Here is a 27,888-nt window from a genome sequence, read left to right on the forward strand (position 1 = left end):
CATTGTTGGATTTTTCATTTGGTTTGGTTTGCATTCAGACAGCACTTTGTCAAGCGCAACAAAGACTGTTAAATTATGTGTCCCAAAAGTCTGGCTGACAAGTAGCAATTTAGTTTCCACTAGTGGAAATTACATTTCAACATGTTGAAATGTTAATTCAAGATATCTGTAAAACCATTTTTACACATCACAAATATATTTACACATCAAAATGTCATTTCGATATGTAGAAACTAAATTACAGATATCTTTCACGGGTAAGAATAATTATAACAGATATCTATAATTGAATTTCCACATGTTGAAAAGGGATTGTTACCAGTGGAAATGTAATTTCCCATTTCAGAAATCAACAATTGCAGTTTCAGATGGGCAAAACAATGAAGTCCTTTCGGATATTACAGATATCTGAAATTCAATTCCAGATATCTGTATTTCAATTTTTACATGCAACAATTCCAGGTCAAGATATCAATAATGCAATTTTGACAAGAATTGCATTTTAGATATCTTGAATTAATTAATATCTGTAATGTAAGAACAATTGTAGAGATCATAAATTAACTTTGTCACTAAGAATAGAATTGTTGACATCATGAATTAACATTTTTACTATAGTGAGAATTGAATGGATATGAATTAGAATTGCGACATGTGAAAATACCATTATGGATGTCGACTTTGAATTACATGTAAAAATTGAAATACAGATATCGGTAAGTCAATTAGAATAGTTGACAATTTCACAATTTGACTAGTTGTAATTAAGTTATAGATATCTACAATGACCATTTCTACTAGTGAAAAATGTAAATGTAAAAATCTGTAATTAGAATTGTTACTAGTAGAAATGACGTAAATATTTTTCAGCTTGGAATTCTTACATGTTAAAAAGCAACTATTGATATCTACATTTGCTTATCACTGCTAATACTTAAATGTTAAAAGGGCTTGCCATATGTAATTTATCAGTGGGCCTATTGTAATAAACAATGCACTCCAGGTACTATTTTAAGTAAACATCCTTTGTCTGAGAATACTTTCATCTAAGATTCTTTAATGTTTCTCCTCTAACTTTACAAACATCTCCCGTGTTAAAGTAGACAATTACATCCAGGTAAAAGGGGTCTTATAAAACCTGATCATTACGGTTGAATAGAACTTAACAGCATGTTCAATCAAAGATGAATAAATCATTTTCTAGTTTCATAAGGTGTTGAATTTTCATGCCATTCTACCAGTCAGTCTCAAATGTGGGAATTCGAGTCTCCCGATCCAATATTGATATCGGTCCGATATCAGCCAAAAATTGAATATCGGATTTCATTGGATCTAAATTCTCCGATAAGCAGACCATTTAACAGACTTTAAAAGAATAATTTCCTTTTATTCAGGGTCTTCTAATTCATTTTTTTTTCAATAGTAGAATTCTGTAGAAATGTTGAAGTTTAAAATGTATGTAACCAATTGGTTATATCATTGTGCTGCTAACAAATCTTCGTCTCTGCACTGTACAATACCAGTCACCTTTGCGGAAGCATTGCTATAAGTGTCTTATACCAATTTCTTAACCTGTGTGTTGCTATACGTCTCTCAAATGGACCTCAAGTCTTCCAAATAAAAAAATAAAAAAACAAACGGGTCAGTTTTTCCTCATACCTACTGTTGTTCTCTGTTTGAGTAACATAACATCAGCAAGCATTTTCTAACATTCCACACTACAAAATAAGTAATGAAAGTATGTATGGTCCATGTTATAATCATATCGGATTGATATCGGTATTGCACAATACTCAAGGCTGCAATATTGGCATTGTATTGGAAGTGAAAAAGTTGTATCGGGACATCCCTAATTGCTTCTAACCCTTTAGCCTTAGATCCAGTTTTAACTTTGACAACTAATGACAAATGGTTATCAAAATTATATTAAACTGTATAAATTAAAGGGATTCTTTCTTTTTTTTTAACAAGCAATACTTCTATTTTACTGGTAACACCCAAGTACTGAGTTGACTAAGATGACTTATGACATACCTGCCTCCTCCAACAGTGAAGCTGTCTTTGTTTTTACAAAAGTCCCCTGTAAACATTTTGATTTGAACTGCTACTTCCACAACCTTTGGAATCACTTTGGCTCCTTTTTTTATGGAAGAGCCTATATCTTATGTAAATGTCTTTTCAAGACGCTCTAATATGTGCTTGAACGTTTTAGGATAGTAGAAAAGTTGACAGGGACTTTCCCCACTCCAGGAATATTCCGTAATGATTCGTCATTATCTTAAAAACACCCTGAGGTAACATAACTGCCGTATTTCTGCACAAGATAGCAGCAGTGGCACAAGCTCATCTACTGCGGAGGGTAGGATGACCATCAAACTTCTGGATGGGTACACAAATAAGGCAGACAAGGAAGCAGAGAAGAGAGTAGGCAGAGGACAGTTGCAGGTGCTTTGGTCCAGTGAAGGAGAGACGCATAACAGCTGGCGTGTCACACATGACTTACTCTTCAACCAAAACACTCTCCGAGCACTCCACGCCGAGCATGAACTTCCAACACTTCATTGCTTTACAAAAACATTATCTATGACATGTAGAAAAAAAACAACTTTAATAGATGCACCATGTTTGAGTACATTATAGTTTTGCTGTCAAACATTACAACTACCGCTAATTCATTTTGAAACATTTGCAGAGTTAAGAGATTAAGTCATTTGCACGAAGTCTGTTTATGGACTTTTCTTTTCTTGATGCATAACAATGTTGATGACTATAATGAGCTACATTAATCTTAAAGCTATTTTTGCTCTCACATCCGCTCAGTGCTGGATGTCTTCACAACGGAGAACATGCTTTATATATGCATCACATTTTAATACTGGTACTACAGACTGTGGGCACCAGATACAATATTGAGACTTGGCTCCATCTGCTGGCAGAAAGATTAAGCGCAAGTTAAAGAGCAGATCAAGAAAGAAGGACTTTGCCCTCATGCTAAACGCTTACCGTCACTGGATATTTCCCTCCATGACACTGTAGAGTGTACTGTATTTGTAGTAATCTCACACCAACCTTTAAGTACATAGTATCTACATAATCCAGTATTACAATCTTCAAACCATCCAAATAAACTTCTAATATACAAATTATAATTCAGGGTATTACATGGCAGTGTAACGCTTAAATGGGACCCTCATCTCGAAATAAGTACTATGCATTCATTTTCATTTAGAGCACATTTTGGTAGCTTAGCCTGTTTCCTTACACACTTTGAAAAAAATAACAAAACGTCAAAATTAGATCACTGTAACAAAGCCTTGAGGTGGTCATCCAAACGATTCAAACATTCAATCATAAATTAAACACACATAAATGTGTCAGAAATTCAGGTGGACATTTAAACATTATCCACCCATTAGCTGACATAACTTAGTGCAGGCATTACGCTCACTAGATGCTTGGCAATTGTAAATACTAAATACATATTGTTATATTTATACTCAGAGGTTAAAAAAAACAAACATAACAGTAAATACTTCAGCTGCACATTCCCAAGCAGGTTATATTCAATTGTAGACTTTAAAATAGTAGGTAACAGGACTAAGCCACCACATTTGTATTTGACAGTACATTCACTGATGCAGAGAGAACATGTTGAAAAGAAAACTCAGAGAGTTCTTATATAGAGCTGCGACTCTTTACAAGAAAAAAAAGATTTTAAGACTTCTAATTGTTCTTCAATCTTTGTCATTACTTCAATCCAGGAAACAAAAGGGGAATCGAGAAAAAGTGTGTGTGGGGGGCTAAGAGATGCTCGAGGAATATTCTTGTACTTACATACTTGCTGATTTCCATTTTTGTCCTGACGATGACTGAAGTGAATCTAGGAGGAAGGAAATTTAAACAAAACAAATACGAGGCAAGCTTTGCTAGTATTTCAATGGAACTATTAAAATAAAAAAATTAAAAGTGAACAGAGAAACCTCCCAATGTCACAGCCTGAAAACAAAAAGCAAGCCTTCATGAAACCTGTGCACTCCCGTGACTTCTTCTTCCAATAAATAAATAAATACTTCTGCATGTGTGTGTCCCTTATTCATCATGTGTGGCACCAAAACCAACTCGTGTTTCAGCTTTAAATACTTCTGAGGCAGTGCGACGCAAAATAAACCATGCAACTGAAAGCTAGTTCACCAAGTGCTATACTTTGTGTATGTGAAGGTTTTCCTGGTTAAGGTGCATGTTTCCTGTGTGTATCTACCAGCAGCGTGTGTACCTAAGTCCATGCAGCTGTTTTATTTGTTATTGTTTTAGTCCCTAGAGTCTGGCAGATACACGTGTGCTTTTTAGAGGATGAATATCTTGATAACATTTTGGATGATCTTCCCGCACCCTGGACAAGGCGCCTGGAACTTGTGCAGCCTCCTCGCACATTGAAAACAGGTTAGAAGGTGAGCCGTACGTCCGTGTATTATATTTCCATTGCGTGGTCGCACTCGACAGAGCTTACAAGGCTCTAAAAGGGCCTCTGGCCTAACTTCTTCAACCTCCATGCCTAGGTTCTCCTGACTCTCCCCTCCTGACAGCTGCTCATCCTTAAGGAAGCTGGAGGGCCACGGCCCCTTGCCTTTCCCACTCAGCATAGTGGGCAGAGGTCGGTCAGCTGTGGAGTGGGAGGGCAAGATGACGGGGTCAGACACCGTCCTGCTGCAATCTGGGACATCGATGCCTGTGTCGCTGTCATCTTCCTCATCATGGGTGGTGAGGGAGTTGCATGCTGGGATGTCAGGCACGGAAAGGGAATGGGCGAGTCGGGGAACATCTTTGTACCAGTTTTTACGCAGAGCCCAGCAGCGTACACAGTACTTCTGGAGAGGTGTGTTATACTTCCTACACTCTGTGCACTGCCATGCGTCCTGAGGGACAGGAGGACACAAATCACACATTCAACTTTTGTGAATTCAACTACAACGGAGGCTCTCAAACTTTTCCATCATGGCGCCAAAGGTGCTTCAACAAAGAATTGAGTAAAGGCTGTGAATACTGTATTGTTCTCTCTTTTTAATAAAGTGTCAATAATTGCAGACAAACGTTTTCCACTTTGTCGTTATGAGGTATCGTGTCAACTTCTGAGTAAACAAATGAATTTAATCCACTTTGGAATAAAGCTGTAACATTTAAAAATGTGGAAAGTGAACAGTGACACCATACTGCTTTTTCTTTACCGCTGTTTCCATAACTTGCTGCTATTAATCATACAAAGTCACTTCACTCGTCCTTTTTTTTTTTGCCATTCACTGCACATTATGTCTTACTTGCCCTGTATAGTTAGTTTCACCATATATATTGTACTTGTATGTACCTCCTACTTTTATTCGTATTTATCCTGTCTATTCTTTTAAATGTGTATTTTGGATCTTCACTTGTCTCTGTGCTGCTGCAACGCCCCAATTTCCCTTCTGAGGATCGATAAAGTTTTATTAAAGTATTATCTTATAGTCATAATTTAAAGTGCTGACGAAGGGAACTTTGTCACATTGCAATGCAAAGAAAAGCCTTCAGTTTGAGAAGCACAACACAACTTAAGAACATTCAGTGTGAGGCAAAAAATACCAACCTGTGTGGAGATCTCTATATCAGTATCGTCACTCAAACACTGCGAGTCTTCATCTGGATCCTCCTGCATCTGGATGAATTCATATTTGAATAGTATGATCACTGCAGACTGTAAACACGTTCTCATGTATTTCTCTTCACTGAAACAATTCAAATAGTCTGCAATAGCCTCCATAGCAACATTTAGCACAAGACTTGAGCTTCTACCTCTCGATCTGCGGTGTACTCCTTCCCCCCTCCATCTTCCTCCTCAGGTGGAGCTTCCCCTTCTCCTCCGCTCCCTTCCTCAAAGGCAGGCTCTTTCATCTCCACGCTCACTTGTTCACTCTCAGCTTCATTCAGGAACCAGAGGTCGTCTGTGGTGTCTGACACGATGGCAGTGTCCTCCTCCTGCGCAGGAGACAGCTGACACATCAGTCAGACCAACACTGTTACGTTCCAATTCATGCCATTTTCCAACAAGCATTAAGGTCTGCGAGGTGCTTTTTGATCTGATCACTCATGGTTTTCTTACTTGGTTTGTGTGGATGTCTGTGGAGCCATTGCTCCTACGGCTGTAGTTACTCCGGAGATTACCCAGAAACCACCAGGGCAGGCCAGAGAGGTCCCACTCGTCCAGAGTAACATCCAGTTTGGGCCGTTTGCAGGCTGACCGAGGCAGGCCTTCAAGGGAGTCTGGAGAGGTATTGAACCATTACACCCAGCATTCAAACATGTTCCAGGCGTAGTGCTGGGAACGTAACAGACCGCCTTCTTACCGTCGTCGGGCTCCCGAGGTCGTCTCTGGGAGGGGGTCTGCAGGAGAGGCACGTGATTGCCAGCCTCCAGACCTGCTTTGACCACACCTCCACACATCTACAGAGAGAAGGAGGACAACAATTAGACCACAGAGCAAGAACTGGTTACTTGGAGGACTCGCAGCTCCTTTTCGAGATGGCCTCTGTGTATATCTTGTTTTCTTTAGAGGACGAGGGGCAGGGCAATCAGGGTACAGGCCAGTGGGGGGAGGGGGGGGGAGATTTAGGAGAGGAAAAGGAGCTGAAAAGCTGTGTGAAGAGTAGAACGATATAAAGACATTTAGAAACGACAGGTGCACTAATTAAAAAAACCATGAAACTAGAGACTCAAAGATCCGTTTTGAAAGGCTGCATCATAGAATGATGGATTTCCTACTCTAAGTCATTATGTATAGAAATATACTGTTCAAGATACATGATCTTATACAATATATATTCATGGAAAAGAGGAAAAGAAAGGAAAGCTGAAAGAAATTGAAAAGTAAATATCTTTTTAAACTTTTTTTCTCGAGATAACGCCTGTTGTGAATTGACGCTATATAAATAAAGATTAATTGATTATTCTTTTATTGATGTCTTGTGGGCTCATCTAATATATGAATTTGAAAAGGAGATAAAGTATTGTAAAATCATACGTTTGTTTGCACCCTTGATTCGGTTGACTTCAAGCAGAAATCGATTGATAACGTGAGTAGTGCAGACTGGCTAAAAGTGATTCCTGACCGTGGGCACTCAGTTGGTGCTTCGAGGTGGATTGTGGAGGGAATTGGAAAAAGGGTACATAGGGATGGGTGAAGGGGATCAGGGTTTATTGGTTGGGCCTGTATCTGGATCAGGAGCTACGATCCTCCAGTCAGGAGCAGAGAAGAAAACTCTGAGACAGACAGAGAGGATGACTCTGCCCCCCCATCCATTGGCTGGTGCTAGTGGATCCCAACAGAGTGCTGAAACACCACCAGACCAAAACCCAGGATGAGGTTGTACAGAGACGGTGCCACTCTGTACAAAAAGCACACCAATGGAGACGCGAGACCTTACCTCCTCTCCCCATCACACACAAGCAGGCTGAGGGTTACTTAATATTCTTTGGGATGGGTGCTACACCAACATCTAATTGTCTTAAATCAAACACTGGGATCTGTGAATGTGAAACCTTATGACTGAGAGATATTATCTTTTAGTGGTTTAGTCATTAGTCCTGCTGTTTTCAAAAATGTTGTGCCACATGGTGAGAGAAGTTGTAGGGTCTCCGTTTCTCCAAAGCACCATGCTTCAGTTTTACCTGACCACGATCCTCCACTCCGCCCTCTACACACTCACGGCCCACAGAAAGATTCTCTGCAGCGTCTGCATTTAGGATGAGACACAGTAACAGAAACAGGACAACCCCACCCTTTGATTATAGCAGAACACACTCTCTCACTAAGGCCTTCTTCCTGTGCCTTGGTTAGATCTTCAACTGGTGCCTCAATCCCAAAGAGATGCACAAACTATCACAAGCACTCACAAGTGTATGGCAAAAGAAAACTGAGTTTTGGAACAAATAGAGGGGATGTGATGGAAAGATATTCACCATGTTCCCAAAGATCCTAACTTTAAAAGAGACTATGCATCATTTCAAATTCATCGATCACAGGGTGAAGAAGAAAGGCAATGTAACGTCACAAATATCTAATGTGCTAACTATACAAAATGAATTCATACACTGGTAGTTGTTCGATGATCCCCTTACAGAGACATTCACTCACATCAGAAGTGTGTAAACACAAAGCATCCTTGAATGTGTCACTTACCAGAACAACCGAGCACAACCAAGTACTTCTTGAGCATTTCATACACCGGGCTGTGAAATAAGAATAACAGTTATGAATAAGCTTTTTATTGTGGATATACATATAAATATATAGTCTGGCATTAATGAGGTAAAAGAAAAGAAGCCCTTGATGAGGTGTGGGAGAATTAATACCTTGGGTTTTTAACAGAGAAGCTCTCCACCTCCAACAGCTCGCCCAAAGGGTCATCCTGGCAGTGGACGATGTGCTGCCTCTGTTTGTCATATAACTGCTTCCCCATGATGTACTGACCCAAGTAGTGCATCACCTGCACATAATATAATTCACGCTTGATATCAGAAGGCACCTCTTAATGTATCAGTGAACATAAAGGACTAATAATGAGTGCTGGTCTGACCAGCTGCATGCCCACAGACACACTGTTCAGCTGACAGCTCACCTCTTTCAGGGTGAAGACTTCTTCCTGTGCTCCGGCAACACGTAATATCTGCAGGAGAGGAGCCTTTGGCTGCACCTAAAGGAGAGCAGGAGAGGATGTAGTACATTGGCTCAGCCTCAAATATGAATTGAATATAAGTGAACCCAAAGCAGCTGTCTTAAACTATGGTGTGATCATACCTGATTTCCCTCTCCAGGTAGTGTCCTGCATGACGGGCTTGATGCCGGGGCTGATAGGGAGCTCATAGTAAACGAACACTGTCTGAAAACAAGAAATGATCATGTATAAGATGGAGCCCTCACGTCCACCTTCACGTCAGACGTCACACTAAAACACCCACGGCTCCACGCTGACAAACCACCGTGGGCTTCATTTAATTCATGTATAAAGATAAATGTAAGGTCAACACACACCAAGCTGAAATGTCTTCAATCTTAATTGGACAAAAGCACACATCAGTTGCAGTAAAGTCATTTTATATAGTCACCATCACTTTCGTTTTTATAACTCTTAAAAAAAATAACAGGCCTTTATTCCTGGCTAACTGAGCTCGCTTTAAATTAAATGTATCATGTGAGCAAATATTAGCTGCTGACATGTGAATTGTTGTGTATATGTACAGTATGCAGGTGCAAAATGAACAGAACCGTTCCGACCAAACATTACGAGTCATCATGCAGCGTCGTTCACGTCGTAAAGTTAGCTGGTTAGCTTTATCCTGAAATATTAAAACTTCTCACCGTGATAACTTGACTCTACTTCATAGCTGTTGCAGTGATCACGACGCACTGTGGTCTGGAAAATGTGTTTATATATATTTGTTACATAAAGCTAAAAAAAAAATAATGATAATTTTAAATCTCGTTACAAGTCACAGGTTAGCTATTAGCTAAACTAAAGATTCAAAACGGTGAAGAAAGGCGACACACTTCCGGGTGCACAGCTTCATGGGCTGATAGTGTGGCGCCCTCTACTGGTGGGTAAGAAGCACAGCCCTACATAGAACTGCACTGCCTAACACGGAAGAAACTAAATCAACTTTAATAACAGTGCAGAAAATTTGGACATATTTGAAGGTTGCCATACGACATTGGATAGCAAATATTAAGTTTAATTGATGTGGACATTTTGACACTTTGTCTTGCAGCTTTTGGATAAAACAATTACCATAGAGGGTGAGGCTAGAGAAGAAAGAAAAAAAAAATCAACAATAAAAATAAAAACACAACAAACAAAGAATAAAACAAGCAAATGCAAGCAATTTTCCTTGTTAGTTACAAACTACATGAAGACAAACAAAATAAAAATATAATGTAATAAACATATATTGCATGATAGCTGAATAGATGGAGAGGGGGTGGGATTTAATAAGGTTTACTTCTTCCCACTCCCCTTTGGACATGTAATTTATAATAGCTCATTATCCAATTGTCTTTATTTATATATTTTATTTTATTCTGAATTATACTATCCACTATTTGTAATTATTTTTTTGTATGTTCACTTTTTTATTGTGTTACATGTTCAGAAAAAATAAACAAATTAAATCAAATTGCATTGTCTTTGTCATTTCAAAAATGTTAACAATTTATTGTTTAGAGAAAAAAAGTAGGCAATATAATATGAGCTGAGTTGCTGTGTCCAAGGCCTGACGATGCAGCCTGACAAGTGTTGGAGAAACTTGATCACATAAAGCATTACTTTGGTTCAGCCCCCCCAAAAAAGAAAGTCAAAACTCAACTCAGCATACCACTGAAGTATTTCTCTCTGCTGAGGATCAAGGTATGAAATGTGTGGAAGAATTGATGACTGAAAAATTGTCTTTGTAAAATAGAAAAAGAATCCCTTAAAAGTATGTTAGCCTCGATAGTGACATGTCTTTGACAGACTATCATAGCCTTAATTTGTAATATGTGTTACATTTTATATTTTTATAGTATTAAACTGTTTAATGAATATAATACAAATGTAACTTTAATATACATTTAATATATAAAGGCTACATTCATGTTCAATAATCAAGCTGAATTTTGGTTATGACAGCTGTTTTTTGATTTGCTATCAACTTACATACTTTTATCAGAACAGATTTAATTATTAATAATTACATACCTATAAACCACACAAATCTGAAGTGATACAACAAGATGACAGTACTACGTAAGTCAATAAATGCACACGTTATTAACCATGTTTGCTACAGAATAGTTTAATTCAAAAGTACTCATCTCTGATATCCTTGCAAACATTTCAGAAATGAGAAGGAATGAAGATCACAATCCTTGTCCTAAATGCTTCACAAAATTTGATATACAAGGAGGCACAATTGTCACTTTTTCACAGATCTGTAGATACAGTGCAAAAATATATCATGGAATCCAGTAGAGAACTGGTTTTGTTCTATATGACAGTTGTGTAAATAAAAGAAGCATCAAGCATATGAATTTGCTTTCATATCTGATTAAGTCCAACCAACAGTCCTTGAGAATTTGCCTCTACATCAGGCCAGCTTATTACTATAGCTTATTCGCTGGGATAATATTGAGTCTTCTGGAGAAAACAAGCATTAGCTAGAAGCCCTGCCAGTATCAACAATTACTGTGATAAGACTGCAGCTAACAGAAATGGTAGCCAGTGACCCCCTTATCTAAAAAAAAAAAACAAAGTTAGAAGGTGCCTCTACTTGGAAAAAGATGCAACTCAACTAACTTAAAAATGTGTTTACCCCTCAACACCAGCAGACACATTAATCCATGAAGTTGTTCTGTAATTTTTTGATATTTTGCTAAATCTGTGACATTAATAAATTGGAATGCAGCAATATAAGACTCTGCATACTGGCTAACAGTAGCTTTAAAGTTTAGCCACTGTAACTGAAATATTATTATTATTTTTCAAGTTGTTTAAAAGTGTTTGCTTTACTGTTTCTGCTTCCACATTGGTAAAAGAAACAACCAAGCAAGGTCCATAGAAACATCCAATTGTCTTGATAATTCAGTATGCAATGATTTTTTGTATTTAACCTGAATATAAGTCATCTTATTGAGGTCTCTCCCCAAAAAAAACACCTGATATCCAGATTGTTAAATAAACCTTGGTATTGGCTGGAAAAAAAAACAAGAACAGAAACCACCACAACAGCAACATACTGGTGCATCCTGTTAAGCAAACAATATCAGAACGTTCAAGTAAAGGGTTTGGGATAGCGTTGCTTTCCTACTGATATAATGCTGGGCTACGATTAGCTTTCACCTCTACAAACTCTCCTCTACAATTAGAAAATTAATCATTAAAAGTGCTTTGGCAATAATTCAAGTCTTTTCTCTTCACCTTTCATACAGGGGAGTAGCAGATGTCTGTTTCATGAAGCTGCACTATGTTAAACAAAAATGTCTTCACAACAACGGCTGGCCCTTTTAACCTTTATTCCTAAAGTTTCACAATGCACTAAAAGTTCAAGATTAGCATTTTGAAATGGTGGGACAGCATTTTTTCTGATTGTTAAGAGCAATTACACGTTATTCTAATTCTGCTGATAACTTCTGAATATATTTAATGAAAAAATACCTTAAAAGTATTTAATGGATCAAACTTCAATCCATCAAAGGCTTCAACTTAAAACAAAATGTTAATATAGTTTTGAGTTGTTATATTTTACTATGAAAGAATTTACAAGAACTATAAATGGTTGACTTTTTAAAGTTGCACAAACAGTCTCTATTTAAACAGCCATTATTTGTTATTATTTGGGTTGTGATATTTCTGTAAAACCTTTACTCTTTATGCAAAATTAAAAACACTACGGTTAAAAAAAAAAAAAAGACCAGTACCATTATATAAAAAATGATTAACTAAGTAAACTAATGACTAAAACGTCGCTCAGAGTAAGTATACTTTAAAAACATGTAACCATCTAATATTTAGTGACTTGTGAAACTGACAAAAGAAATGTCAAAATAGCCGCCGTACTCATCACAACTGTACATTGCGAGCTTTTAAATATAAAGAATTCCAAAACTATTTCATCAACAGCAGGCGTCATCTCTAAGCTAAAATACTGACGATTATTTCTGTGCTGTTCCCTAACACTTAATGGTATTTCTGTTCATCCAGATATCCAATTTGAAGCTTCTGTAATGTGCTTCTGCAGTGCATAACAATGTGAAAGACCTTCCTTTCTCAGGTCAACATGAAAGGAAACACTTTTTTTACAAGAGAGCACATGTTCAGTCTTCTAACAGTCTTCACACAACTCTTTTTGACAGAAACAACAAAAGCTCCTCAGGGACCCCAGAGGCTTTCTTTTGTTCTATACCGGGTTTGTCCCCACCTCCCCAAACTACAGGTTCAACTGGTTCAAGGAAGCGATGGGAGTTGCTGCTGAGTCCTTCAGCCATCCGGGGGAAAAGGGAGAAGAAGAGGTAATCAACAACAGGAGTGCCCTGGCATCACTACAGTTAGATTTAGACTTAAAGAATCAATGTCCACCTTATTCCAAGAGGTCCTGTAGGGAGACACAAGAAAACTAATATTGTTTGATTGATAAACATTAAGTAGAAATGTAAAAAAAGGCCTATTACACATTCGATACCTGATCTGAGTCTTCGTTGTACTGTGCTTTTCCTGTCTCCATGTAATGAGGGTCAACATCATCGACTCCCTCTATTTTATCAGCCTCAACGTGTTCCCTCATAACTGAGTATCGATGCACGAGGAACCTGATGAGGGACGGAAGTGCATGACAGATAAAACACAGGGTGTAATGTGTTGTTTGTGTTTATTTAAATATGTGTACAAACAAACAAAAAAAAAGAGGTAACTGACCGTCCACCACAGACATATTTCTTAACCAGCCAAACGCCTGTTACAGCACTGGTTATCAGGATCGCCATGACAACCATCACAATGACAGCTGTGTTCGTTGTACTGTTTTCAGTCTGTTGAAAATGATAAAAAAACAAAATGGACAGAAACATTAAGAAACTGTACGCAAATAACCTCAAAAGATTGAATGGTTAACCAAAGTCTAAGATTCCAATGTGTCCACATGAGTTTAATGAGTAAGGGAGGTGGCAAGTTATATTACTTATTACTAAAATGGGATTATAATTGGAATCGCTGCATCTTTGTCATGAGGATCTGTAGGGATTTGTACATATATGAAAGATGGAAGGCCAGTTCACACACACTGTGGACTTCAGTAAAGATTCTGCTTCATTGGATATTCACCTCTCCTCTTTTAAATGAAAGCTGGATTTCTGTTTGCACAAGAGAATTTGTGTCTGAGGATGTGAGTGACTGTAGTGATGGCGGTCAGGTCAACATGCCCTGATCTGTGTGCTGGGATTGTCCTGTCATTGGTACTGTAACAGTGTTTCCACCTAACATGCTTGGCCAAGATACAGCAGCATGTACAGTATACAGTAACTATCAATACAATGTAAATGCAAGATAATGAAATGTAACAAACTGTGTAGAAGCATGGATTTAAACCTCTTAACAACTGACTTCAAATTCTATTGAAGCTTCTGCTCTACTGAAACAACATAATACTGTTAGACTGAAAAACATCGAATGCATTTGTGGACACATGAGACACTGTAATCTTCCTTAATTCAAAAGTTTCGATTGTCATCTTTCCTCATTTCAGTGAAACAATCATTGACAATGTTTTTTTTTGCAATTGTCTGGATATTCTGATGACATTTGGGCAACATTTGCTTAAAAACATTAAAAAACCAAATTCCCTCTGCTAATAGATAATTGAGTCACATCTACAAGGTTTTCCCTTCTTTTGCAAACCAGTTACATAATGTTATAAAGTCGATCTAGCACACGCAGTCCCTTTATGAGAAGAAGAATACACATTTACCAGAGAATTTGGATTAAGGGCGTTGCTCGTGCACAGTCTCCTCAAGTTCGTCTCCTTTCTGTCTGGCTGGAAACCTCCCTCACATTGATCTCCTGGAATCTTCCGGTAGCTTAAATTTCAGAAGAGACAGAGACTTAAAAAGGCATGAAAAACAATCCAACAGAAAGGACACAAGAAAAATATGAAAGTGAGGAAAATATGTATAGAGGAGTTGGAAAACATAGACCATAAGCATAAGCAATCATTGGAAGGAGAGACTAAAGGGCTGGAGAGTCTGTGGGACTCTGAACACAATAGACTTATATTTTAGTTCATTCTGGAGATCTATCATCAAAAATGTTCATTACAGCTGTAGGAAGAATATTGTTTATTGGTTGACTTAACATCCTGAATATTAGCTGGTGGAGATGTCAGCACAGCTTCTTAGCATCCACGAGGCCGACATGTTTAGAATAACGCTGGTTTCCAGTTTATTTGTTTTTACAAAAGATCAATCAGAGGCCTACTATACTTAGCAGGTAGGTTTCAACTGACGCATGATGTTTTTAACAGACAAATAAAGGACGACATGTCTGATGAATGTTTAAAAGGATGCACCGTGACCATCAACGTCTTTGCTGTTGGATTACGTTTGTGTCTTTTCATTTATTGGTTTTAATTGAATCAAGACAAACAAACTCTGCACTGCAGTCTAAAAAAAACAAAAACAATGATGAATCTGTAATCATTGCAAGACAATAACCAAAAAGAGAGTTGATCAGCCGCTGATAAACAGATGTCAGGTAAAAGACAGAGTGTTTATGGTATGTACAGGCATTTGAGCTTTTGTCGTTTTGTTTTTCTCCTATGTTTAATTTGATTTAAAAAGAGTATTCAGTGTGAGATGTGTTGACTTGTTGACTTTATTGTGTATCTAAAAAAACAGAAAAGGCCACAACTATAATCTTCAAAACTACATTTTTTTTTTCTTTCTACAGTTCTTGAGTTGCTTTGGCTTACTTGCTGTTTATATAACCTCTCATCTAAGTTTAGTATACATACATTTACTGGATGTTGTGTTAGTTTGAGTTTCTTGCCTGTTTTGTCTTCTACTCAGAGAAAACTCCTCCGTACTTACCCGCTGGTCTGCAGCTCCTCTGTGGTCCCATTTAAACAGAACTCCAGAGGACCACCCTTCATCTCCTCCTGCTCCACACACTCTGAGCTGTTCTCTGGCCGGTAGTATCCAAAGTCACTTTAAGGAAAAAATCCAAAACATTCCTATAGGTTACAAACCCTGCAAATCTGTTCTCATAAAAAAAGAGAACAAGCTTTAGATTGAATACAATGTGTTTGCTCTCGGTTTGTATGCGTTACCTTGTTATGAAACCTTGTTTTCTTAGAATATAAATGAATTACATGGACTAATAAAACATATTAAACTGCAGCTGATTGACTCAACTCAAACTTAATTCTGCTCTGTCTGGTGTCTCCTCACTTAGACTTCAACATTATTGGTACAAAACAAAAACACACCAGTGGTAATCATTCTCTGTACATGTACAGGGGGACAGATCCTTAGTGAGAGCATAATCCCTTCCTTTCCAGCAGACAGAGTCTTTCCTTAGGCGCAGGAAGGCCTCTTTATAGCCCAGAACACAGCCGTCATTAGATCCACTGGGGTCTGCAGAATGAGACAGCCACTGCACAAAGTCCCCGTCAGCACCTGCATGATCATCAACACATGTTCTTTAGTAGCTGCCACACCAACAAGCCATCAGCCTTTTTCCTCACAAACTCACAGTCTCTGGTGAGGATCTTCCTGAAGTCTATGGTGATCACAATCCATTTAGTGAAGTCATTCCTGTAACCCCACAGGCTAACATTCATCGAGCGAGAGCCGGGCTCGCTGTCCATCCCACTAAAGTGAAGTGGGTCGCTGGTGAAGTTATAAGTATGCCAACACTGCCCCTCGTCAGTGGAAAACCTGAGGGCAACAGGAAATATTTATTTTAGGTGATAAATGACACGTAAAAAAAAAAATCACTATTTAAAACACTCACTTGATCTGGTTGACTGGTGAGTTTGTGTGCTCCACAGCCACAAGCAGCCCTCCAGAGTCCAGTATGGCGTAATGATGGGGGCCCCTGAGAGCCAACATCCAAGAGTAGCCCCCATCATCAGAAACATACACGTCAGGGGAGAGAGCTGACTCTGCGTCTCCAACGCTGCCTGAAGAGAAACAGGGGCAGGCAATGGTGTAAGGAGAAACATAGGCATGCAGTGAAAGATTCTGGGTAATTTATTTATTTTTTGTTTACCATGGGCTAGAATGAGGCCAACAGCACTCGGTTGTGAGAGAGGAAGCATGGGGACGTTCATTTTCATGGTGGTGCTATAGGAGGCGTGGATGTGCAGTCTGCACTGTAAAGGCACAATAATTAAATCACTGTACCATTAAAATACCAAAAACCATTAAAAAGCCTGATCAAATACTCAGGTAACCAAAACAACAATACACTTCTATGTGAAATGTGTATGTGTCTCACTCTGTTAGGCCTGTTAGTGGACGTTTCAGTGTCACAGTGGCTGTTCTCCGGTCTGTTCAGTGTCTGCCATCTTGCTCCTTGGTCGTATGTGATCACTGTCTCCACCGCACCGTCTGCAAAAAGAACACTATGAGGGTTACAGTAGATATTTTACAAAGTGGAAAATGAAGACTTTGTGACTCTTCGTGCACACAATATTTCCAAAAGATAATTGTCAAGATCTCACATGTTCACATCACTGAAGAATATAAATCAAACACATCTGAAACATGTTTAAGACAGTTCATTAATCACAGTAAGCTTTTCGGCAGCTTTTCTGTTCAAAGTCAGAGGGGTATTAGTGACTATTTTATGCAAGGCTTAATAGTGGAGCCAGGATGTTCTGTATGCAAGTTAAATAAAAACTCAACAGCAATCAAAAGCTGAATATAAGTATGCAGTTCTGAGCAGAATGTGTCATCAAACAAAAGCCTAAAAAGAGATCAACCCATTTATGAGTAGTGAGTATTGCAAAGTACTAGCAGTCATTAGATGTTTTACCCAACACATGGTATAAATATGTTAATATACTTGTAGGAGACAATTCAGTGTACGTGTACTCATGTATTGTATTTCAATGGGTCTGGTTTGTATGTTTATTTATTTACTTAATTTAGACACTAGGCGGTGAGCATCGATCATTTGGGCTCATAGATCAGCTGGTATGGGGGATTGTTTATATGAACAACACATCGTGGCATAGGTAGTGGGAACATACAGTTCTTACCATAACACAATATATTTAACCTGACAAATGATCAACGGCAAACCTTTGCAATAACAACTCATCACTTCATCATCACGGTTTGTCTGCTTCTTGTGTTACAATAAACTGGAACTTGGAAGTTCATTTAATTTTGGACATTTGTTCATTTTTATGCGTCAAGAACTTCCCAGACACCTATGCAAGTGACTAAAGGCAAGAATAGAAACCAGGGACATTAGATAGTCACTACAATACTGTATATGAACGATGATATGAACATGTGTCTTTTATGTGTAGGTACACATGGCACAGTGTGTTGACCAACCCTCTGTGAGTATGCTGGTCATGTAAACGCCCCTGAGAGACGTAATGACAGTGAAGTCTGTTTCACTTCCTGTGGTTGTGTAAAGATGGCGCTCCAGGGACTTTGAGAAGACGGTTCCTCGGTCATCTGACACGTAGACAGTTCCAACACCAGAGTCTGGAACACACAGCACACGTGTTTGTATTATACACATCTGGCAGCTTAAAGTTTCCCTACCAGGCTCATATATATGAGTCGGCATGTTTTTTTTGTGTAATTTTAAAATAGTAACATCCTTTACTTTGTTTCTCTGGTTTGTCAGGGTCTCAGGCAATATCTGTATAAGATTTAACTTTTCACCCATCTTCTTTTTCAATGACAACATCATTATTTATGAGCATCATCTGTATGTATAAACATGTCAGCATCATTATCTTTCCTGTCAATCATCAGTGCGCTCACCTTCGGGGTCGTCCACATGCATGAAGATCATGTCCTGATTGGCTGTCAGGATGGAGTAGAACTGCTCGTGGTTGACAGTAGGAAGCTGAGCCATGTTCCACACCTCTCCTCCATCCACCGACACGTGGATCATACGCTCTGTACCCTAGGACAAACACACATGCAAACTTTGTAATATCTGCTCCTGTACAATGTAGAGGTAAATACCGAAGTATGGGTCAGCTACATTGCTCATACTTTTATTAATGCTTACATGCAGAAGTAAACATAATGTTTACAAGAAGTGTAAATGATTAAAGTTGGAGAAACCTCTCATCTACTAACATGGAAGGTGCAGATAAGCCTTCTAAAGGGTCATTAGACATTACTATTTAAGTAATACTACTATTACTATTACTATTTAATCAACTCCAGATTAGATCTAAAAAGGCGTCAAAAATGATGTGAATGGCCGAATATATCACAGGACAACCCCTAGTTTGAATTTTCATTTTATTCGGCCAACCTAAAATTTAAATATTAACTTGTGAAGTTCAGAGGAAGGTACAAAAATGTTACTGACGTATGGATTGTTGTTACACAGACACGGCCGAGTAAAAACAGAAAAAAGCCTACATTGAAATACTTAAAGGTCACATATTGTGCATAATTCACTTCAAAAAAACTTTTGGGGACCACTGAGACTTATTGAAACTTGTTGAAAAGGACACATTTACAGAAATGCACACCAAAGCTATAAAAAAAGGAAACAAATTACAAGTGACCCACCCACACACACACACACACCCACACATACCGTGCCAGTCATAATTGAAGCAAAAACAAAGCGCCCTCCTAGGACAAAGGAGTAAACTCGAGTTGCGATGGTTTTGAAACTTCGACCGTAGTCTGTCGTCTTCCTTAGCTCCAACATTCCTCTTTCAACTAACAAAAAGAGAGAGGAGTGTGAGGATGTATTTATTTGTTTGACACATATTTGGGTGGAAAGATTGACTTTACTTACTGCATGATCCATTATAATTCATTGTAAAGTAGATGCTGTTTTTTTGGCCCCTGTATGGGAGAAAGAAAAAAAAAACAGGAAATGAAAAGTCTGGAGGCAAAGAAATGTAATTGTGCTCACATTCTTTACAATGTTCAAACTTGAATCAATTTCTTTTAATTTGTAGAGATCACAGATAATGGCTGTGGTTTCTTCTAAGTGTGAGTTAGGGGCAAATCAATCCCCCCGGCTGCTCTCCAGGCCCTCTCTGGTTTTGCTCCCTGCCAAAGAGGACTGCAAAGATTCTGCTGATTCATGGACTGTGGGTTGAATAAGAATACTGCTACTGACTCATGATTGGCTCTGACAACAGCCGCGGCTCCCTGCTCTGCAGTCAATTTAGGTTTGGGGCCAAAGTGACAGCTGTGGTCACGCAGGGCTATCAAAGTGTTCCCACAATGCACTGCTAACAACCACAGGCTGACACCGCAACCTTGTGTGAACTCAAAAAAAAAAAACAGAGAGAGAGTGATCAGAGCGGGTGTGAGAGAGGCAGCTGGAATAACAACAAATCTTGCACAAAAAACAACAAACAAGCACATGTAGACATGTGTGGATAAAATTAGAGGCTGTTTTACATCCTGTAATGATGGACTAGCCTATCAAAAGTTACTTAAAGGTTCACGCTCTACTTTAAAGACTATAGATACATGGATAGAAAAAAGTATCCCAACACATTACACAGAGTTGTAGCATGTAGCCCTGTCATCTTATTCCGGGAGAACAACTGGTTGGTTATCAAGCAGCTAGAAGAAAAACATGATTTGTTTTGCTAACTGTAATGTGTCTCTGACATGACCAGCACCAACAACAACAACAACAACCCACTCTTCATGTCTGTATTGTACTAACCATCTGACCAAACAGACACTTTCATGGATCTTCCTCCAGGTGGCACCAAAGTCCTTGGACAGCCACAAGTCTCGCTGGAGGGGAAAAAAGGCTTAGTCAGTCAGTAAGAAAGGGCTCCTTGACTTCTGAGTATTCACTTAAGCCTTATTGAGATTTCAGCAGCTTGAAATAGAAGTCAGACATCCAATTAAGGCAGGCTATGGACAAAAACTCTAAAAGACTGAGGGTGTGGTTTGGTCAACCTGAGTGCCGTTACCGTGATACTGAGCGTCAGCAGAACGTCACAGTCTGCTGGGTTGTACAGCATCTGAATGATGGGCTCAAACGGCAGGTCGGTTGGAACAAAAGTAATGCCAAAGTCCTGTGAGCGAAACAGCTTGAACCCCCCAATTTCTGACACATCACCTGTGAGCATAACCTGGAAACAAACACAGAGGGCAGCGTTGTGATTGGCTGTTACCATGTGATCAATTATTAATTATTATAATTACAAATTATGTCAAAATAACACTTGTGCTATCCCCAAACGGCTCACCTTCCCTGAGTGGTCAGGACTGATGGCAATGCCAAACTCGGTCTGGATGAAGGTGTGATTGATCAGGTGAGTTATATCTTTGAACGTCTTCCCATAGTCTTCACTGACACAGTGACACAGATGTAGTTAAACCTTCAAACAACAACTATGACAAAAATAATATTCTTTTCTGTGGGCGATCAATGCTGAGAAATTTCTCACCTTCTGTAGAGATTGGACTGACCAAAACGCATCATGAATAGTGGCACCTGAAATGTCGTCAAGACCAGCAGCACCTAGAAGAAAGAAGTGGAATTATACAATAATCTGTGCCACTTGGACTTTTTTTTTTTTTTTTACCTTTTATCCTCATTGACACATGTGAATGGACTCACCCCTGATCTGTCTCCCACCCAGGCCAGAGACAGTGAACCCATGGTCCTTACTTTGAAGGTAAACTGAAAAAAAAAACAGGAAAAATTAGCAAATTAATCAATGTGATTTAAAAAAATAAATAAAATTAAATTAAAATGTATCTTGATTTCCACCATTATATAAATATTTGCAAGCCTTCAATAATTTCAAAACTGTTTTTCAATTCACGAAAATGTTGACTATTCAATAAACATTAACGTTATTGAAAAAAGGAAAACAAGTGGACATTCAGCCTAGAGTCTAGACATGTTTATATTTCAGTCACTTGCTGAACACACCGGCCAATAAGACAGCATGAATTGTCCTTACTGTCCAATGTAACTCGGCCATTTGGATGCACTCTGCGTGTTTGACCTACATTCCTGTTTAAATGACATAACTGGGCTTCAGAACAAGACAATAACTGATGAGCGCAGCGGGAACCAACACACATTAATCACACACATATAGAGAAACAGGACAGAACAGAGGTATGCCAGTCAGACAACAATATAAGAAACAAAAAGTTTAGCTCCCTTCTCGGACATTTATAAATTCATTGGTGAGCAATATTGAACGATGAAATAAAAAATAAAGACTTGGTTCATTTAATTCATATGATCACAAAAGAGTTAGAAGATTTACAAACCTTATTAATCCTACCCCTTCCTCATAAGTCATTAATCATCCTGTTAGTTTTCTTATTTTAATATATATAGATACAAAACCTGTAAAGGTTTAATATATGTATTACTAATGATTTTATAAATTATAAAAGAATGAATATAAACATATATTCTTTATTTTTATATGAATATTAGTTTGAAGCTGAACTTTTATTTCCTAAGTTCACTGACTGCAGACAACATTCCAGTCTATTCATCCAGAGTGAAGTTCAAGTGTTTGGTCATTTGAGCAACACTCAGCCAAAGCTCGCAGTTGAGTGGAGTCAGAGGAAGGTTTATCCCCTCGTCTCTTCGGCTGGCAGGACAGAGATGTTTACAAGGTGAGCCCGGCCCTGCAGCGTCTGCACACAGCTCTGTAAAGCCACAGGACACGGCCGGGTCTGCCCGCTGGAAACTCTTTGTAAATATGTCCAGTGGAAACCAGCCTGGCTCTTCTGTCCAAGTGTGTGAACACAACTTTCCATCTCTGTTCTACATGAATCCTTTCATCACACCCTGGCTCCATCCATTTTTTTCTCTCTGTCTCTACTCCTGGTCACTTCATAGCTTGACAACGTTTCCTTCTTTGCTTAGCAGTCAATTGTTCATCAGTTGACATATGTCTTGTACTCCTCACAGTCTAAACTAATTAAATTACATGTCGGTACAAGTTTGGTTTAACAGGGGAAAAAACACAAAAAGTCCTGGATAATTGTATCTAGGTTTCATCTATTTGGAACTGAAAGGCACTGTTCATTCCCTCTAGTGTTATTGAGAACAATTTACAGTTCACTTACAGGCACAAATCATATGGGGAAATTAGGTTGGTAGTCTAGCTAGTCACTTGCAAATAAGTCTTAAAAATAAATGTGGAGAAAATGTTGTCAGAAATATGTGATCCTGATCCTACCATAAAAGAAAGTGTGATTGGATCGTTTTTCCATATCGCCCACACATGAATCAGGATGATTATATGGCAATATTATGTAAAATTTACACACATCAGACCCTTTAGAACAAACACGGTCACATAAAAATGCAGTTGAGCTGTTGTGTATCATCTAAACCCTGGGATTAAACAGAGGTTGCCTCGATGCTGCATTAGATTTAAGTTGTAGAGTGTTTTAAACATCTGTTCCTCTGAAACCCTGGCTGAGCAGATGCTGACTAGACTGGCTGCAGTTCAATGAGACCGAAAACCAAATATCAACATCTGCAGTAAAAGTAAAAACAGGTCCGCTAAAACAATAGTTGTTTCAAAGAGAAGACTGCAGAATGACAATGTAGGAAGGAACAAGTGACAAGTAAAGGAAAGGAGAATCAATGTAGCACTACAGGTTACTCTGTCCTGGTCTGTGATGGGGAAAACAGGGGAGAAATAGGAAACAGTGAAGAGAGAGGAAAATGTAGATTATTAGTCAGCAAACATATTAAGAGATAGAAGTCTGAGCCGTCAGGATGTCGCCCACAAAAACCAGACATGACCTCATGCTGTATCAGGGGTTGAAATCAAGGTTTGATGCCGTGAAAGGGCTCCTCTGAGCTCTATCTGATCCAACTCTCAAGGTCTTTCGGGTGGATTCAACTTTCAAAGTTACACACAAAGTTGAACATGTACACACACAAAATTCTTGGTTGCTGCTCGGAGGGAGCAGTCCTCTCTCAGAGGTCAGATGCCAACACAATGAGCTCATTATTCGCTCTGTTCTGGGCTTTAACCTTTCTGCTTCAGCCATGTTTACACACAGAAAACTTCAGAGGGGAAGGTCAAGCACTCTTGGCTCTGATCTAACGTGTGAAGCTCTGTAAAAGCGGCTTCTGATGCTGGGCTTCACTTCTTTTTTTTTTGCAGACAAAGAAAGCTGGGGTGTATGTCCATTTTAAGTCGAAATGGATTAGAAATGAGTTACTGCTTCGACCTAATATTGATATTTGTTAAAACGGGTTGGTGAACAGTTAAGACTTGTGTTGTTTGGAAAAAAGTGAGTTTATGTCCATCACATTTTTAATTTATTGATGAAAGAAAAATGTGAATGTAAATGTGAATAATCATGAAATCAACTTCCTTTCTATTGTCATCTGTGAAACAGACTTAAAGGGAAACCTTCACGATCATCTAATGCTGATTGCAGACCAGAGTTTATGTTTATTGCTTTAAACTAAAGCAAACTAGCGAGCCTCCTTTGTTTTCTAATAATACAATAATAATGTTAAGTATGCAACGGTATCAATTACATGAAAGAGTTCAAAGTAAGACTTGTACATGTTCCAGTACGCATTGTGCACAGACAGGCTGCAGCTCGTCTATACTCCAGCAAAAAATAAACCGAAAAACACTGTAAAAGGCTTCCTCTTCCATGACATCCCACGCATTCTAATTTCACCAATCATGCCATTTTGTAGTTTAGATTGGTTGTCACTGTGAAATGCAGCGAACTTCTTTGACGAAACATCCAGGCTGAATTAGCCTGTAGTTCTAAAAGACCACTAGTAACGTCACATGACAATGCAGAGGGCCTGATAACTAGAGGTTTGGCAGCTTGGCCAAGCTGTGTACCATAGACAGTAAGGGTCTTGGCAAACCTTGACTTTGTCGGAATTTTGAACTTTACGTTCCTGACTTGGATACAAATAAACTTAGAAATCAGTTTAATTAACCTTTAAAACCATAGTGATCTATTGACTTTTTCTCAATGAAACTCACATGTGATGGTTTGGTGAAAAGAGATTGGATGGATATCAATAAATCCAGTGGCCATGTATGATCCTGTCAGAGGGAAATGAGGCATCTTTTGTAATTCCTTTAGTGCTGTAATACGGTTAACAATCGGAGCCCAGTCAGTGTTTCCCCGACGATGGAGTTGTAGCATCGGTGATGAAGTGGAACACTGTTCTAATTTCTTGTCATTAAAATATTTTTTAACATTTATTGGACAAAATAATCAACCAACAACAAACCTACAGACAGAATTCATTTCGAAACAAAAAATAAATAAAAATCAGCAGCGGTGGTCATATTTCAGCAGCTGTGCACCATTGCTACCAGATATTTATGAGGAAACACTTTATAAGTAAAAGTAACAGTCTCAGAGAAAGAGAGGAGAGAGAAACTGTTTTCGGGCATAACTGCTTGCAAAAAAACTTTGACGATCAAAAATGGTTAACTTTCTGCTCACTAATTAACCACTTAGCCATGTTGTTGATCTAAAATGTATAACTGACAAATTCTTGATTTATCTTCACCTGCTATGAATGAAAGTGAGACAACTCGAGTACAAGTCTTCCACAGAGACAGTGAGGACAGCTGATGTGATCTCATTGGATGTCTTTATCCCTGCACATCAACAAACATAACCCCCTCTCTCGTCTTCCCTCTCCTACTGTCTCTCAACTATTTTTCTTGGTGCTCAAACAGCTAAAGTGACAGAGGATAGGTGAGACCAGGGTTTTTTCCGTCCCAAAGTTTTCAGCTCGGAGCCCCAAAATAGAAGATACCATATTGAATCACTCTAAACTTAAAGACATCTTGTAAGTCTTGACACAACAAGCAGTTCCAACTCCCACTTTGGGAACCTTTCAGAAAGAGTGACAATAATAAACAGGAGACTGTCAGATGTGTGTAAGCCAGATGCAGTTTGCCAAGTGAATTATTTTAAGTAAATAAAAGACACAATTTGAATGACAAAAGCCATCTTGTGAAGTTTACCAGGCCTAAAATAGCATTAAAGAAGCGTAAAAGAAGGATGGATGATGTGCTCATTTACAAAGCAAAAGATGAAATATAGACCATGTACCACTGCTCTAAATGCTCACACATCCTTGTCTGATTGTGCCCCGCAGCTCTGATAACAGATTCCTCAGACTTGACTTCCCACTGGAGCTCAGATTGAGTCCAGCAAAGGAGAAAAAAAAAAAAAACATGGGGAATGTTTGTTGAGGGTGAAAAGGCCCAGAGGACAGAGGAGGAGTCTACTCTTGGTGAGCACGCCAACTCGTTTTCATGCTCAAAAAGCAAGAGTCCAGGTGTCTGAGCCTCCAAAATGATGTAACAATCACTTATCCATCAGTTACCCTCACACACACAAAAGCAACAGGAAGACTGTCCCGTGGACCTCTGTTTTCCTTAAACATTCCTCTGGACATCTGGGTGGTTCTTGTTGTACCTCCTGTCAAAACATGTTCAGTACTAAAATAACAGAAGGTGTTCTTTATGATATAAGATCAGTGTTAAGATGAGAGAGATCGAGTTTGATCGAGATCACAGGGAGTTGTTCCTGTGTGTTCAAAGATGTGCGTTCCCTGCGTGGAAAACGGCATCACCAACAAAGCTGAAATTTTGCCTGCATCATATTCCAAAGCTCTCATGGATTTGAGGAATGACAAACGATTTTTATTGAGATGATTTTAAAGGGAAGAAAACCAACAAAGCAGAAACACGTCCTCAGAAAAAAAAAACTACAACTTTTGTCTGTAGATTTTAAGCTTTTTCAATCACTATATTTCTGAGTTTCACCTTTGTCTGCCACTTTTCTTCATCTCGATGATTGGAAGCAGGATAAAAGCAACAACTAGCAGCTGATAAATACATAATTATGTTTTGATTATGGAGGTTTAAAGCCCGAGCTTTCAGCTTCTTGTATGAAAAATTTTAGCAGTCGTGGTAAGTGAGACAGATAAGTGAATCTCTGTGTGAAGTTCAAAGTATAAAACAATATGGAGCGATCACGGTGGGTTTGGAGATGTAGTGCTTGATTATTTTAGTTTTAAACTGTCAACTGTAATTCTGCATTTCTTAATTTCAATCAGCACATTGTTTTTTTGTCGGAAACATCTTTCTGGTCAAGTAAAGGTTAAATAAAAACATTAAGATTTGCGAGATCATCATGATCTCCCAGAGCCTAAGATGACATCTTCTTATGGTTACTATATCATGTTCAGACTGCCTACAGAAATGCTCAGATTTAAGAGGCTGAACAACCAAATGCAACTTTATAAATTGGCTTTAAAACTTACAATTAATTTAGTTCTCCATATTTGTATTATGGTAATAAGGAGTTGAATATAAAATATACATATTTTCAATTAAAATGTATAAAAGTTATAAAACAAATATTTAAATGAATGCTGCGCTGACTAGGCTATCAAAGTACTTCGTATCTCCTGTGTGTGGAATACAATGATCTACTTGTCTTCTAATTCAAATAACACTGCTTGAAGAATGTGAAAAGTGAACCTGAAAGAGTGATCTAAAGATGTTTAGAGAGTGCACATTTAGGACAGCTCCATGTGCTGAGTGACCACAGACAGACTCAAGTCGCTCATCGCAGTGAATCAACTCAAATTGATGATTACACTTAAGAGGCAAACACACGAGCTCTTCAAACAGTTTAAAAGTGGAGAACAAATCACTTACAGAATGGGTGTTGTTTTGCAGGGTTGACTCGGCTCCAGACAGATCGGTGCATGTCTGTTCATTCAGTGCTGCGCTGCGTTTCGATAGCTCCGACTTCTCTAACCCGTGTCGCTCTGCATCACTTTTAAAGTCCCTCTGCAGCCGGCTCACATCTGGCAGCTTCAGCCCGGGGTAAACATCTGTGCCCAGAGAGTATGACAAACAACAGAGCGCCAAAATGCAAGACGCGGAGATCATGTTTACGAAGATGTTTGGGCAACTTTGTTTCCCTGCGAGAAACTCTTCTGACCCAACGCTGGTTCCCCACATGCCCCCCCGCCCCCCATCCACACATGCATCTTCACTGACTGCCCCTCCACCACCGCAGCTGATTGGTCATGACCAGAATAACCTACAATCCCATTGGAGGCCAGGAAACTGCCTCTACCGAGACGT

General features: G+C 38.8%; 2 protein-coding genes across 4 annotated transcripts; both read right to left on the minus strand.

Moving 5' to 3' along the window:
• Nucleotides 1-2,589: 2,589 nt before the first annotated feature.
• On the minus strand, nt 2,590-9,634 carry mdm4 (MDM4 regulator of p53). 2 transcript variants are annotated; one of them, XM_079340763.1, is made up of 11 exons: nt 9,383-9,634; nt 8,822-8,903; nt 8,643-8,717; nt 8,377-8,510; nt 8,204-8,253; nt 7,693-7,757; nt 6,372-6,468; nt 6,128-6,288; nt 5,821-6,003; nt 5,615-5,683; nt 2,590-4,913 (listed from the first exon to the last, which is right to left on the minus strand). In XM_079340763.1, exons 2-11 carry the CDS (start codon nt 8,885-8,887, stop codon nt 4,344-4,346), a joined length of 1,470 nt encoding a protein of 489 aa, XP_079196889.1. In that variant the 5' UTR covers nt 8,888-8,903; nt 9,383-9,634; the 3' UTR covers nt 2,590-4,343. The 2 variants fall into 2 exon arrangements, with proteins under 2 accessions (XP_079196889.1, XP_079196888.1); XM_079340762.1 differs by having other exon boundaries at nt 5,821-6,018; nt 9,383-9,632.
• A 1,198-nt stretch (nt 9,635-10,832) lies between these two features.
• LOC306822033 (sortilin-like) lies at nt 10,833-27,788 on the minus strand. Of its 2 annotated transcripts, XM_079340743.1 has the most exons (21): nt 27,454-27,788; nt 21,357-21,419; nt 21,184-21,257; nt 20,983-21,085; nt 20,704-20,865; nt 20,448-20,521; nt 19,557-19,606; nt 19,350-19,477; nt 18,554-18,698; nt 18,113-18,268; nt 17,013-17,155; nt 16,815-16,917; nt 16,557-16,725; nt 16,296-16,480; nt 16,030-16,219; nt 15,632-15,748; nt 14,515-14,623; nt 13,467-13,579; nt 13,234-13,360; nt 13,131-13,146; nt 10,833-13,029 (listed from the first exon to the last, which is right to left on the minus strand). In XM_079340743.1, the coding sequence occupies exons 1-20, from the start codon at nt 27,760-27,762 to the stop codon at nt 13,132-13,134; spliced, it is 2,535 nt and encodes an 844-aa protein (XP_079196869.1). In that variant the 5' UTR covers nt 27,763-27,788; the 3' UTR covers nt 10,833-13,029; nt 13,131. The 2 variants fall into 2 exon arrangements, with proteins under 2 accessions (XP_079196869.1, XP_079196870.1); XM_079340744.1 differs by having other exon boundaries at nt 10,833-13,146; nt 17,043-17,155; nt 27,454-27,787.
• Between the last annotated feature and the right edge of the window lie 100 nt (nt 27,789-27,888).

The sequence above is a fragment of the Symphodus melops genome (genome assembly GCF_947650265.1).
Source record: "Symphodus melops genome assembly, chromosome: 4".
NCBI lineage: Eukaryota > Metazoa > Chordata > Actinopteri > Labriformes > Labridae > Symphodus > Symphodus melops.